General features: G+C 40.7%; 1 protein-coding gene across 1 annotated transcript; it reads left to right on the plus strand.

Annotated features, from left to right (window-relative positions):
• Nucleotides 1–1,869: 1,869 nt before the first annotated feature.
• On the plus strand, nt 1,870–11,983 carry LOC109868252 (transient receptor potential cation channel subfamily V member 6-like). The gene is made up of 16 exons (XM_031785870.1): nt 1,870–1,954; nt 4,292–4,452; nt 4,973–5,193; nt 5,303–5,443; nt 5,529–5,627; nt 5,718–5,893; nt 6,111–6,263; nt 6,344–6,423; nt 6,523–6,658; nt 6,769–6,855; nt 6,963–7,039; nt 7,155–7,320; nt 7,461–7,527; nt 7,807–8,075; nt 10,037–10,143; nt 10,280–11,983. Exons 2-16 carry the CDS (start codon nt 4,322–4,324, stop codon nt 10,551–10,553), a joined length of 2,184 nt encoding a protein of 727 aa, XP_031641730.1. The 5' UTR covers nt 1,870–1,954; nt 4,292–4,321; the 3' UTR covers nt 10,554–11,983.
• Nucleotides 11,984–14,377: the final 2,394 nt, after the last annotated feature.

Raw genomic sequence — 14,377 nt, forward strand, 5'->3', positions numbered from 1 at the left:
TATCAGGAAATGAAGAAAAATAACAAACAGCCTTAGAAATAGCTAAGCCTTTCTTTAACAGAACAAAACACAGCATTTTATGCCTTGAGAATAACACATGACAATTTGAGTACATTTTTGTGTGTATGCGTGCCTGTGTGTGTATGCATGTATGTGCGTGTGTGGGTGCGTGACAGGAAAAATATGTGTGTCAGAGAGAGGCAACACTAATGCTAGTTAAGATATTACTTACAGTACCACATGGCTTGACCTAGGAACTCAGAAATTGGTTTGAAACATAGCTCTCCCTTTTCTCTGTTCAACAAACATAATTATTTATGGATACTTACATAATTCAAACATTTACAAAGAAAATACCAATATATATCATTTTTTTACTTTCACCTATGAAAATCACATACATTCCCCTCACCTCAATGTTTTGTCATGCTGACATGAATTGACCAGTTGTGACAGCTAACCCATGAGACAACCAACCCAGGTCTCCCCTACTGAGCTTATAAGGAGAGCCAGTCCAAAACCACACACACACACATACACACACACACACACACACACACACACACACACACACACACACACACACACACACACACACACACACACACACACACACTGCAATGGAACCTTGTTATTGTGCCTAAATAAAGACATTATGACAATTGAAACCACTGGTCTATATGGTAGCACTCCGGTGTCTCACTACAAGGCGCTGTAAATAGCTATTATCAAGACAACACAAGATGACTGGCTCAGTCAGAACCATTACCCAGGCCTGTCTGATATAAACCTGCATTGAAACCCTTTAACACGCTGTGGGTAACCAACATGTTACTCATGACCTATACATGGTACACACAAACACCTGAATACACACACCAAACCATGGCATTTGGAAAGTGTTTTGGGTGTCTGGGATGTTATATATAATAGATGGTCATCAAATATGTGGAAATTAAAATACTGTATATCAGTTTAGACTATTTGCTTTACTGCAGAAGAGGTTTGGTTCATAAGAAATCAAATGTACCATCGAGTCTTTTTGTCAAAAGGAAAAACATAATGCTCATAGGATTACACTAAGTACTCAAGTATTATAGTCTTTGTATAGTAACAATAATCATGTTTGTGAGCAATGCTGTTGACAGTTCAGTCAAACACACATTGTGAAAACATGATTTACCCCAACTAATTGGTTGAACAAGAACCCTTAGATTAGCATGTACTGTAGGTGTTGACTGGTGTCGGACTAGAATGTACTTCTAGATCACAGCCAGTCAAAACTAGTTTCTATAGAGCTGACAGGTAAGGTGTCTATAGGATCGTACAGCTGAATCAGCAGATACTTGTCCAGGTAGACAAGCTCACCTCAATATGAGCTTTTTGATTACACACCAGCATTGAGACAATTGAAAGGTAGGCGACTTTCGAACCAGTTATCTGAACGGTTCACTGAGAATAAAGACCAAAAAGTGTTGACTGTCATGATGTTGACATTTTTTACATGGGGGTGATGCAGGGGCTGAAAATGAGCCAAGGGGGAGACCTATGGACCGTGGACCAGTCTCAGGACATCTGCCAGGTAAACTGAGTGTGGCGGTCAACGGCAAGGCCAGAGCACTCTTTAATGTTCGAGACGTTTTAGCAAAATGTCAAACGGCCTTGGTATACTGCAGTAAATTATGTATCTTTCCAAAAGATAATGCTCAATTTAACTACTACTCCTTTCCACCATTTGTCCCCTCCCTCTCTCCTCCCTCCTCTCTCATCCATCCATCCTCCTCTTGACCTCCTCTCCTTTATCTCCTCCCTCTCTTATCTGTCTTGTCTGCATATATATATATATATCCCCACCGGTGAATCCTCCTTCTGTTTCTCAAATCAGCTTGGTGTCACATGTTGTCGTAGTACCTGATTGTCAATTAGGAGTAAAGGACTGTTTTCTTTCATAAAGGTAAGTGGGTCACTCCACCAATTCAGTGCCTGTTGAAAAGTGTAACTTGGTCTAATTGTTTGGGGGGATTTCACCTAATATTAGCATTCTGTCATAAGAATAAAAAAATGTTCCCATCTCTAGAGGTTAAATAAGAAAAAAAGACTATATTAAGTGCCTATTAAGTGCCAAATAAAGTAACAGGGTTGACCATAACAGTGTTGACCGTAACAGTGTTAACCTTAACAGGGTTGACAATTTCATCTTAAATCGGCAATGAATTCTCTTGTGACAGGTAGAATGTAAGTTTGTTGTGTGCAACAGGGAGTGGCAACTGAATGCAAGCTTCACAAAAACAAATGCATTGTTATCTATGGGTAATCGTGTTGACGTGTTATGCTCGACCCGCTCAGTTTTCCACCACAAAACACCAGAAAATGTTTGGTCTGTGGGATTGTGCTGACCTGAACAGCTCACCCATTCTAGTTTTGATTTTAGTACCATTTTTATGAGCTGCGTCTGATGGTACAGTCTGGTCTCATAGACTAGACGTAACATAATACATTTAAATCCAGGCTCCTCAAATGAGTATGATATGTTACATTATTTTTATTTTTATTTATTTCACCTTTATTTAACCAGGTAGGCTAGTTGAGAACAAGTTCTCATTTGCAACTGCGACCTGGCCAAGATAAAGCATAGCAGTGTGAGCAGACAACAAAGAGTTACACATGGAGTAAACAATTAACAAGTCAATAACACAGTAGAAACCAAAGGGGGAGTCTATATACAATGTGTGCAAAAGGCATGAGGAGGTAGGCAAATAATGACATTTTTGCAGATTAACACTGGATTGATGAATGATCAGATGGTCATGTACAGGTAGAGATATTGGTGTGCAAAAGAGCAGAAAAGTAAATAAATAAAAACAGTATGGGGATGAGGTAGGTGAGAAAGGGTGGGCTATTTACCAATAGACTATGTACAGCTGCAGCGATCGGTTAGCTGCTCAGATAGCTGATGTTTGAAGTTGGTGAGGGAGATAAAAGTCTCCAACTTCAGCGATTTTTGCAATTCGTTCCAGTCACAGGCAGCAGAGTACTGCGGCCAAATGAGAGGCGGCCAAATGAGGTGTTGGCTTTAGGGATGATCAGTGAGATACACCTGCTGGAGCGCGTGCTACGGATGGGTGTTGCCATCGTGACCAGTGAGCTGAGATAAGGCGGAGCTTTACCTAGCATGGACTTGTAGATGACCTGGAGCCAGTGGGTCTGGCGACGAATATGTAGCGAGGGCCAGCCGACTAGAGCATACAAGTCGCAGTGGTGGGTGGTATAAGGTGCTTTAGTGACGAAACGGATGGCACTGTGATAGACTGCATCCAGTTTGCTGAGTAGAGTGTTGGAAGCCATTTTGTAGATGACATCGCCGAAGTCGAGGATCGGTAGGATAGTCAGTTTTACTAGGGTAAGCTTGGCGGCGTGAGTGAAGGAGGCTTTGTTGCGGAATAGAAAGCCGACTCTTGATTTGATTTTCGATTGGAGATGTTTGATATGAGTCTGGAAGGAGAGTTTGCAGTCTAGCCAGACACCTAGGTACTTATAGACGTTTGGTATGGTTACATAAGACAAATGTTTAATTGGTTGGGGTGGAAGGGTTGGCTTATAACGCCAACATCTAGCAATCCAAAGGTTGAGAGTTCGAATCTGATCATGGACAACGTTAGCATTTTAGGTAATTAGCTACTTTTCAACTACTTACTACTTTTGATCTACTTTGCAACTACTTAGAATATTAGCTAACCCAATCCCTAACCCCTAACCCTAACCCCTAACCCTAACCCCTAGCCTAGCTAACATTACCCAGCTAGCTAACGTTTGCCACCTAGCTTCATACGTTTTGCAAAACTGTAACATATAATACGTTTTGCAATTCGGAACATATTGTACGTCACCTAATATTAACATTCTGTCATAAAAAAAAACATTTTCCCATATCAAGAGGTTAAATAAAAAAATTTTTTAAAGACTATAGTAAGTGCCTATTAAATGCCCAATAAAGTAACAGTTTTGCTCAACCATAACATAGAGTACGTTTTCAAATTCGTAATATATTGTGTGTTTTGGAAATTAGTAACATATAATTCAAATTGCAATTTGTAATATAGCATACGAAATGGGTGATAGAGATCAAGAAATTAAAACACATGCCATTCGAAATGTAACATATCACATTAAATGGAGTGTCTCGGATTTACTTACAGAATAAAACGAAATGCTCTGAGACCATGTTGCAGGATAGCTCACGGTTTCTGACACTTAATTTCTCACACACATGCAAATTTCTTTCTCATCTCAGCCGTTTCAAATAGACTCACCCTATGAGAGGATGGCCCCGCCCCTGGCAAGATCTGCTCCAGGTGAACTCAACCATTGGTGGAGCCAGCTCAGGTTCCGCCTCCAGAACAGGAAGGGGTGGAACGAGATGCTTGATGAAACATTTTTGCTGCAGAACAAAAGGTGAAACTCCTATTGGTAAAAAAAAGAAAACAGCTACTGACAAGTATTGGTTGTTATTATGCTGCGTTCATAACAAGTGAGAAACTCAGAAAATACTACTTGTAATCTGGGAGCATCACTTGTGTGTGTTCACATGCTTTTAACTAATTGAGAATGCAAATTGGCTGATGACAAACAAGCTGCATCAACCATAAACTGAAAGTACAGCTATCATGCTTGAAAACAAAATGTTGTGTTCAAAAACCCTTTGAACAATTTGGTTCTTATGAAAATTGTTTTGTTGTTGGATTTAACTGCTGCAAATTGTGTAATCGAGGTCGTTTCATAAATATGTGACATCAGAGCTCAGTATGTGGGGGAAGTCTGAGCTCAGAGATTATAGACCGTTTCCCACTAGTAATTACCAGCTGGAGGGGCGTTCAAGTTGATTTTTCCCAGTCGTAAGCTGATATGCTGATTACAACATGTTATGAATGCAGTGTTTGAATTCTAACTTGCAAACATACTCTTTCTCCCATAGGACAAATGACATCCCTCTCTTCTTTGCGGCCAAAGAGAACAGTGCAGGTTGCATTAAGAAACTTCTGGACTGTGCATCCACTAACATCTTTGAGAGAGGTGCTCTGGGGGAAACAGCGCTGCATGTGGCAGTTCTGAATGATAACATGGATGCTGCCGTAGCTCTGATGGACGGAGCACCTGAACTCATCAATGAGCCCATGACCTCTGACCTCTTCCTTGGTACATATAGTCTCACACACAATGGACAAATACACTATAATATCATAAAACTCACACAGATATTTAATCACACAATAATATATTCTCTCTCTTACTCACTCTCAATCAGGCATGACACCTCTCCACATTGCTGTGGTGAATCAGAACTTTAACCTGGTCCGCAGTCTGATTGGTAAAGGGGCGGATGTGGCCACGCCCAGAGTCACAGGCCTGTACTTCAGGAAGAGAAGAGGAGGGCTGCTCTACTATGGTAAGATGACTGTTTGTGGTCTGTAAGGAGTAGAAAAATGCATTCTGGGAAATGTGGGTATTTTATTCCGTTTGCTTTCATTTAGGTGAGCACATCCTGGCATTTGCGGCCTGTGTGGGGAATCAGGACATCATCTCCATGGTGATCAACGCAGGAGCCAGCACCAGGGCCCAGGACTCCATTGGTATGAAACATTCCTCTTTCATCTCCTCCCCCTCCCTCTTCTCTCTTCTCCCGTTTTCAGCAGTTTAATAACTCCATCTCTCCCCCCTAGGTAACACAGTGCTCCATATTCTGGTCCTGCAGCCCAATAAGACTTTAGCATGCCTGGCGTTGGATCTGTTGTTGGCCCACGACGTTGAGCTGGACCAGACTGTGCCACTGGACATGGTGCCCAACTATCGTGGCTTAACGCCCTTCAAACTGGCTGCCAAGGAGGGCAACCTTGTGGTGAGGATGGATAGAGGGATAGAAAGAAACAGGAGACAATGTATGAGAGGAGAAGAGGGATAATGTTTCCCCTATTATCTTTAACTTAACCCGTAGTCATAACCTTCTCCTCCGTAATATTCTTTATACAGCATATATTGTTATTAGAATGTATTTAACCTACAAATTAATTGTGCTACATTTCTAGGTTTCTAAGGTTTTTCTATCTCTCTCCCAGGCCTTCCAGCACCTGGTCAACCGGAGGCGAGTCGTCCAGTGGAACCTGGGACCACTGACCTCTAACCTCTATGACCTCTCAGAGATCGACTCCTTGGTCGCCGACGACGACCTCTCTGTGCTGGAGCTCATCGTGGGCAGCCAGAGGAGAGAGGTACATTACAGAACACAAACATGATACGGTCTAATATACACTACAGGGAAACTGATGATGAGGATGATCTCTTCCCTCAGGCAAGAAGGATACTGGAAGTGACTCCTGTTAGGCAATTGGTCAGTCTCAAGTGGAACCTCTATGGAAAACACTACTTTAGGTAACCACACATACAGTGGATCATGTTCTGATGTTGTGTTTGAGATGCTGTCATTTGTTTATGTCTACTATTGTAATTGTATTATTGTGTTGTGTACAGATTGTTGCTGCTGCTGTACCTCCTGTACATTGGGACCTTCACACTGTGTTGTGTGTATCGCCCTCTAAAGGACGCTCCAGAGAATTACACTGTATCTGACATGGACAAAACCATCCGCGTGCAGAAAACTCTGAAGGTGCGGGAGACATGAAGGCATCTTCATATGACAGCCTGTGTGCAAACCTCAATCAGAGGTGTTCATATGAACCCTTTGTGATCCACGTGCCCTGTTCTCTGTCACTGTAGGAGAGTTATGTGACCTATGGGGACAACTTGCGTCTGGCAGGAGAGATGATCAGTGTCCTGGGTGCCCTGGTTATTCTGCTACTGGAGGTAAAACATACATCACCCAATAGTTTTACATGTCACTTATATTTACACTGTAGATTAGATCACATTATTGGCTGTCAATATAATCTGTGTTCTTCCCAATCCCTAAGATCCCAGATATGCTGAGAGTGGGGGCCAAGCAGTACTTTGGACAGACGGCCCTGGGGGGACCCTTCCATGTCATTCTGTAAGTCAACCTTGGTGCCTATGTAGCCTTTATTACCTGCCTAGTGATGTTGTTGTGTTATGTCATGTCTATCTAGCATTCATAACCTGTGTAATAATCTGTGTTTCCTCCCCAGTATTGCCTATGCGTTCCTGGTGGTGCTGCTGTGTGTGTTCAGGGTCAGTGGGGTGCAGGGGGAGGCAGTTGTCATGGCTGTGTGTCTGGTGCTGGGCTGGAGCAATGTCATGTTCTTCGCCCGAGGCTTTCAGATGCTGGGGCCTTACGTCATCATGATACAGAAGGTATGTAAGGGAAGCAGACACACACATGTGAATGCACACACACACACAAGCATTAGCATGACGTTACTGTAGAATGTATGGTTTTGCTGTTTTGATTCCCATATTAAACTGTTGTGGTGTTTTGTCTCATTTCCTCCTAGATTATATTTGGAGACCTGACCAAGTTCATGTGGCTGAGCTTCATCGTGCTCATGGGGTTTTCCACCTGTAAGTACATTCTGTTTAAGAGAAACTGCATTAGCAAATCTTGGCGTTTCAAATAAGCAAATTGTATAAATTGTATAAATAAAAATCCTATTTTTATACCCTGGTTGTTGTTGTCCCTCCCTCCCTCCCTCCCTCCCTCCCTCCCTCCCTCCCTCCCTCCCTCCCTCCCTCCCTCCCTCCCTCCCTCCCTCCCTCCCTCCCTCCCTCCCTCCCTCCCTCCCTCCCTCCCTCCCTCCCTCCCTCCCTTCCTTCCTTCCTCCCTCCCTCCCTCCCTCCCAGCCCTGTGGATGGTGTACATGACTCAGGACCCAGACTCTCTACCTGCGTACCGCTCCTTCCCCATCACTCTGTTCTCCCAGTTTGAGCTGAGTGTGGGTCTGATAGACCTGCCAGTGGACCACACCATCACAACGCCCCCTATTGTCCATGTGCTGCACTGCACCTTCTCTGTGGTCTCCTACATACTGCTGCTCAACCTGCTCATAGCCATGATGAGTGATACACACTGGAGAGTTGCCCAGGAGAGGGACGAGCTCTGGAGGACACAGGTGTGCATCAGTGTGACACACACATGCACACACACAAGCACACATTTTCTATTACTGTGCCTTCAGAAAGTATTCTCACCCCTTGACTTTTCAACATTTTGTTGTGTTACAGCCTGAATTTAAAGTTGATTAATTTGACATTTGTTGTCACTGGCCTACACACAATATTCCATAATGTGAAAGTGGAATTATGTTTCTCGAAATGTTTACAAATGAATTAAAAATGAAAAGCTGAAATGTCTTGAGTCAATAAGTATTCAACCCCTGTTATGGCAATCCTAAATAAGTCCAGGAGTATAAATTTCTTTAAAAGTTACATAATAAGTTGCATGTATTTAAGCTTGCCATAACACAGGGGTTAAATACTTATTGACTCAAGACATTTCAGATTTTTATTTTGTGCAATAATAGTGTTTAACATGATTTCTGAATGACTACCTCATCCCTGCACCCCAATTATCTGTAAGGTCCCTCAGTCGAGTAGTGAATTTCTAACACAGATTCATCCACAAAGACCAGGGAGGTTTTCCAATGCCTTGCAAATAAAAAAAAATATTTTACCTTTATTTAACCAGGCAAGTCAGTTAAGAACAAATTCTTATTTTCAATAACGGCCTGGGAACAGTGGGTTAAGTGCCTGTTCAGGGGCAGAACGACAGATTTGTACCTTGTCGGCTCAGGGGTTTGAACTTGCAACCTTCCGGTTACTAGTCCAACGCTCTAACCACTAGGCTACCCTGCCGCCCCAGGGGGACCTATTGGTAGATGGGTAAAAATACAAAAATCAGATATTGAATATCCTTTTGAGCATGGTGAAGTTATTCATTTTGTTTTGGATGGTGTATCATTACACCCAGTCACTACAAAAATACAGGTGCTCAGTTGCCGGGGAGGAAGGAAATCGTTCAGGGATTTCACCATGAGGCCAATGGCGACTTCAAAACAGTTACAGAGTTTAATGGCTGTGATATGAGAAAACTGAGGATGGATCAACAACATTGTAGTTACTCCACAATACTAACCTAATTGAAGGAAGCCTGTACAGAATACAAATATTCCAAAACATGCATCCTGTTTGCAATTTTGCTAAAGTAATACCGCAAAAAAAATGTAGCAAAGCAATTCACTTTTTGTCCTAAATACAAAGTGTTATGTTTGGGGCAAATCCAATACAACACATTACTGAGTACCACTCTCCATATTTTCAATCATGTTGCTGGCTGCATCATGTTATGGGTATGCTTGCAAGCATTAAGGACTGGGGAGTTTTTCAGAATTAAAAGAAAAACGGACTGGAGCTAAGCACAGGCAAAATCCTAGAAGAAAACTTGGTTCAGTCTGCTTTCCACCCGAAACTGGGAGATTAATTCACCTTTCAGCAGGACAATAACCTAAAACACAAGGCCAAATATACACTGGAGTTGTTTACCAAGAAGACAGTGAATTTTCCTGAAAAGTTTTGACTTAAATCGACTTTAAAATGTATGGCAATACCTGAAAATGTTTATCTGTCAATGATCAACATCCAATTTGACATAACTTGAACAATTTTGAAAAGAATAATGGGCAAATGTTGAAGCTCTTAGAGACTTACCCAGAAAGATTCACAGCTGTAATCTCTGCTTCTACAAAGTATTGACTCAGGGGTGTGAATACTTATGTAAACTAGATATTTCTGTTTATCATTTTCAATAAATATGCATTTCTAAAAACATCTTTTCACTTTGTCATTATGGGGTATTGTGTGTAGTTGGGTAAGAAATAAAATATATTTAATCAATTTTGAATTTAGGGTGTAACACGACACAATGTGGAATAAGTTAAGGGGTGTGACTACTTTCTGAAGGCACTGTGAATACTCCATAAAAATAGCTTAAAACCATGATGAAAGTGTATACAGCAGCCCAATCAGTGCCATTCTAATGATCCTTACGTCATTTGTCCCTGCTCACTGTGTGTAGGTGGTGGCCACTACCCTGATGTTGGAGAGGAGGTTGCCCCGCTGCCTGTGGCCCCGGCTGGGGGTGTGTGGACTGCTCTACGGCCTGGGGGAGCGGTGGTACCTCCGGTAAGACAACAACACGTCATCTAACTGGCCTATTACTGTACTCTCTGTCTTAGGTGTGGTGGTGTTAACAGTGTTTCCCATCCCCATCATACACAGGCTTTGTATTATAATGGCTATCTTAATGTCTCCATTGCAGGGTTGAGGATCGCAACGACCCACTGGTGCAAAAGATGCGTCGCTACGTGCAAGCCTTCTCTAACGATGAGGACCAGAGCAAGGAGCGGGAGGAGATGGAGAACACTGACACGTCAAAAGGACCTGGAAGCCCTCTGATCAGACCCAAACACAGGGGTGGGATAGATGGAAACAGGAAGTCCCTGGCATGCTGGCAAATGATTCGCCACAGCGCTCTGGGTTTAGATGTGGAACAGGAAGAGCCTGAGGATGACCAGGAAGTAAGATACGTCTGAGGGTTAAGACAGCAAAACAGATCATTATATTGTTATTATATAATATATGTGTGATGCAATGATGTATGTATGCAGTATTATTTGTCGAAAACAAATGATTGTATTGTAGTAGCTAGTGTATATGGGCAAGACTGGGTTGAAATGTAGACTCGATTCATTGTCAGTGTTTTTGGGCCATGTATGTCACTTTACCATTCCAAGTAAAGCACGTCAATATTTTTTTATTAAAGATTTTACAAGACAGTATATTAAACTTTACTTTTTACTGGAACCTTTTTGTTCAGGATTGTAAATCCAAACAGAAAACCAAATGATTGGTTAATGCACATAATAATGTAGATCATTATTACATTCAAAGTCATTAAAAAAATATCTCACCAAAACAAGCAAATAAGTGCAAGATATTATGAATCTTTTACATTAGTGCAGATTCTAACTGAAACTGGCAGGCTGACTTGATTGTTCTTCACAAGGCATAACTAACTGTAATGTGATTTTATTTACCATCATTGGTTATACCTGGATGTCTAATGAATTATAACATAGAATTAGGTCATACAGTGTATAATAATGGTTTAAAAGGCTATTGATAGAGATGTGTAATCGTGGTTTAAAAAGGCTATTGATAGAGATGTGTAATCGTGGTTTAAAAGGCTATTGATAGAGATGTGTAATCGTGGTTTAAAAAGGCTATTGATAGAGATGTGTAATCATGGTTTAAAAAGGCTATTGATAGAGATATGTAATCATGGTTTAAAAAGGATATTGATAGAGATATGTAATCATAGTTTAAGGGGCTCTTTTCCAAGTTTAAAATGATAAACATTCAACATTGGCCATGCTGTCAATGAAGCCTGATTTCAATTGATTAACTACTGTTAACTCGGAGGCAGGAATAAATTAGCTCTGATTGGGAAAATATGTTTTGAACGGTCATCCAACTCGGATTGTAAATTCTGCCTATTTCTAGAGCTACGGCCTGAAGATCAATGACGCCACCATGATTCAACCTTGTTTTTTTCCAAGTTCCCAGTTGTTTTGAAAGCACCATAAATCCAGAGAACTTTGATGACAAAATCTGCCAACAAAACATTTGCCAACAAAGCAAACCTGTCACGTTCTGACCTTAGTTCCTTTGTTTTGTCTTTGTTTTAGTTTGGTCAGGGCGTGAGTTGGGGTGGGTTGTCTAGGTAATTTTTTCTATGATTTGGTATTTCTGTGTTTGGCCTGGTATGGTTCTCAATCAGAGGCAGCTGTCAATCGTTGTCCCTGATTGAGAACCATACTTAGGCAGCCTGTTTTCACCCTTGAGTTGTGGGTGATTATTTTCTGTTCAGTGTTTTTTCAGCACCACACAGGACTGTTCGTTTGTTGTTTTTATTTGTTTTGTTCAGTGTTCAATTACTTTATTAAAAAAAGATGAACACTTACGCTGCGCATTGGTCCTCCTCTTCTTCCACCTACGACGATTGTTACAAAACCAGACGGCATCATTATATATATTTTTTTTTAATGGATAGCCAGGGGCACACTCCAACACTCAGACATCATTTACAAACAAAGCATGTGTTTTTAGTGAGTCCACCAGATCAGAGGCAGGGATGTTCTCTTGATAAGTGAGTGAATTGGACCATTTTCCTGTCCTGCTAAGCATTCAAAATGTAACGAGTACTTTTGGGTGTCAGGGAAAATGTATGGAGTAAAAAGTACATTATTTTCTTTATAATGGGGACGGGGGCTGAGATTAAAAATTAAAATAAATTAAATAAAGCTATAGGACAAAACACACATCACGACAAGAGAGACAACACAACACTACATAAAGAGGGACCTAAGACCTAACAGACCTAAGACAACAAATGTAAAACCATTGACAGCCATTACAAATAACTATCACACAATAGGGAAGTGGGAGCTAAAGGTTCATGTTGAATGGCAACAAAGAGTTTATTGAAGAATCCCTACTGTTGACCAATCACCAATGAAAGGGCGTAAACTTCGGCTCCGGACTTCAGCTTGCCTTCAGAAATGTTTGGCGTGCCCGAACAGCTAAAAATAAACTCACCAAAGTCCAAAACGAACAAAAATATCACAAAATGTACCAGTCAAAAGTTTGAACATACCTACTCATTTCAGTGTTTTTCTTTATTTTTACTATTTTCTACATTGTAAAATAATAGTGAAGACATCAAAACTGTGAAATAACACATATGGAATCATGTAGTAACCAATATACTGTTAAACATATCAAAATATATGTTATATTTGAGATTCTTCAAAGTAGCCACCCTTTGCCTTGACAGCTTTGCACACTCTTGGCATTCTCTTCAAAGTAGCCACCCTAGCGGTAAGTCATTGGCGTTAGTAGCCTATAATCAGTTGGTCTGCATCTTACATCATAGTTCCCTGTTTTCAAAAACTGAATCTAAAAAAGAAAAACAAACTGAATCTAAGGCTTTATTTAGAATGATTAAGACAGAAGCTTATATATATTAATAAAACAAATGATTTGAACAACAGTGCAGAAAGTGTGGTTTCACATAACTAAAACTATTTTCTAAGTAATGTGCCTACAACAGGATTCAACCTCATATCCTCACATCCATGAATGTTCCATAGTTCCCTACTCTACTTGCTAAGCTACCGATCAGGTGAACATTTTGGTACAAAATCCTAACTATATTTGCAAGTACGGTGTCCAGAAGAGGTCAGTGTTTGAAAGCAGCTTGGAATCGAAGAAAGCGCCCAAACCACTGAGAAATCAGTGTGATCACGCATTTTGCAACACACGGTTTAAAAAAGCACGTGACCAAACAAAGATTCGGGCATCATTGATGAAGTACTTCTGATAAAGTGATACAAGCATCGGCACACCGCTTTGAAGGTAGCTGCTTAGCGATTTTGATGCATGCCTCAGAGCTCCGGTTTTAAACGTAACATCACTACTTACCAGTACCACCCATGACCGTGTTTGCTAGTGACCGAGATGTGGTTGTTGCATTCATTCATGTTCAGTTCTGTGGCCTTCACCAAGTGAGATTCTAAATATGTTGTCATTGTTTAAGAAAATACATTACATATTTCATAAGGCCTGAAACTCACATTATGCTGGCTTGCAAAGTGATGTGTAATTCCTATTGAAATCCAGCCAGAGTGGGGATATACAACAATTTGAATATTTTAGTCACCCCCAACCTGCATTCAGAATGACTGACAGTGCTAGGGTTGGGAAGACTAAGATATGAGACTGCCTTAAACATCTAAACTGGGACAACAATTTCAGTAATGGGTACAATAAAACCAAGTAACAGATTGGAATTGTTTAGAAAAATGTATGTTATTTATATTTGAGTAGCATAAGATGAATTAATCAATCAATGTACGTGAAAAACGTACATTTTGAAAAAAATATTAAAATTAAATCCACCTTCAATAGAGCATGCTGGAAAATATGATAATGATGGGCGTGGTTATGGTTCAACTCTGGTTATTAACACAAACACTGGGGCTCTTTTACACAACTGAGTGTTAATTTAAATCTCCACTCTTTACAATGTTATGTTAACTTTTGAATCAACACTAGAAATGTGACACTGAACAATCAACACTAGTTAACACTGGCCAATTTGCTGTGTACTATGAAAGGGACACATCTGCAGGTTTCCATACATTTCAAGAACCTTTTAGAATTCTGACGAACTGTAGATGCCATGTCAAGAACCCCACACTTAACTCAAAGGTTCTTTATCGGGCAAGAGTTCTCCAAGAGTTCTCTAAGGAACCTTAAGAGCTAAAGAAGAACCATTTAAGAACATTTATTTGTT

Source organism: Oncorhynchus kisutch, linkage group LG2 (genome assembly GCF_002021735.2).
Source record: "Oncorhynchus kisutch isolate 150728-3 linkage group LG2, Okis_V2, whole genome shotgun sequence".
Lineage (NCBI taxonomy): Eukaryota > Metazoa > Chordata > Actinopteri > Salmoniformes > Salmonidae > Oncorhynchus > Oncorhynchus kisutch.

Coding starts and splice junctions, on each gene's coding strand:
- LOC109868252 (XM_031785870.1), top strand. CDS start 4,322: ATGGCCCCGCCCCTGGCAAGATCTGCTCCAGGTGAACTCAACCATTGG. Junction 5,628..5,717: donor CAGGGCCCAGGACTCCATTG/GTATGAAACATT, acceptor TCTCCCCCCTAG/GTAACACAGTGCTCCATATT. Junction 6,659..6,768: donor GCGTGCAGAAAACTCTGAAG/GTGCGGGAGACA, acceptor CTGTCACTGTAG/GAGAGTTATGTGACCTATGG.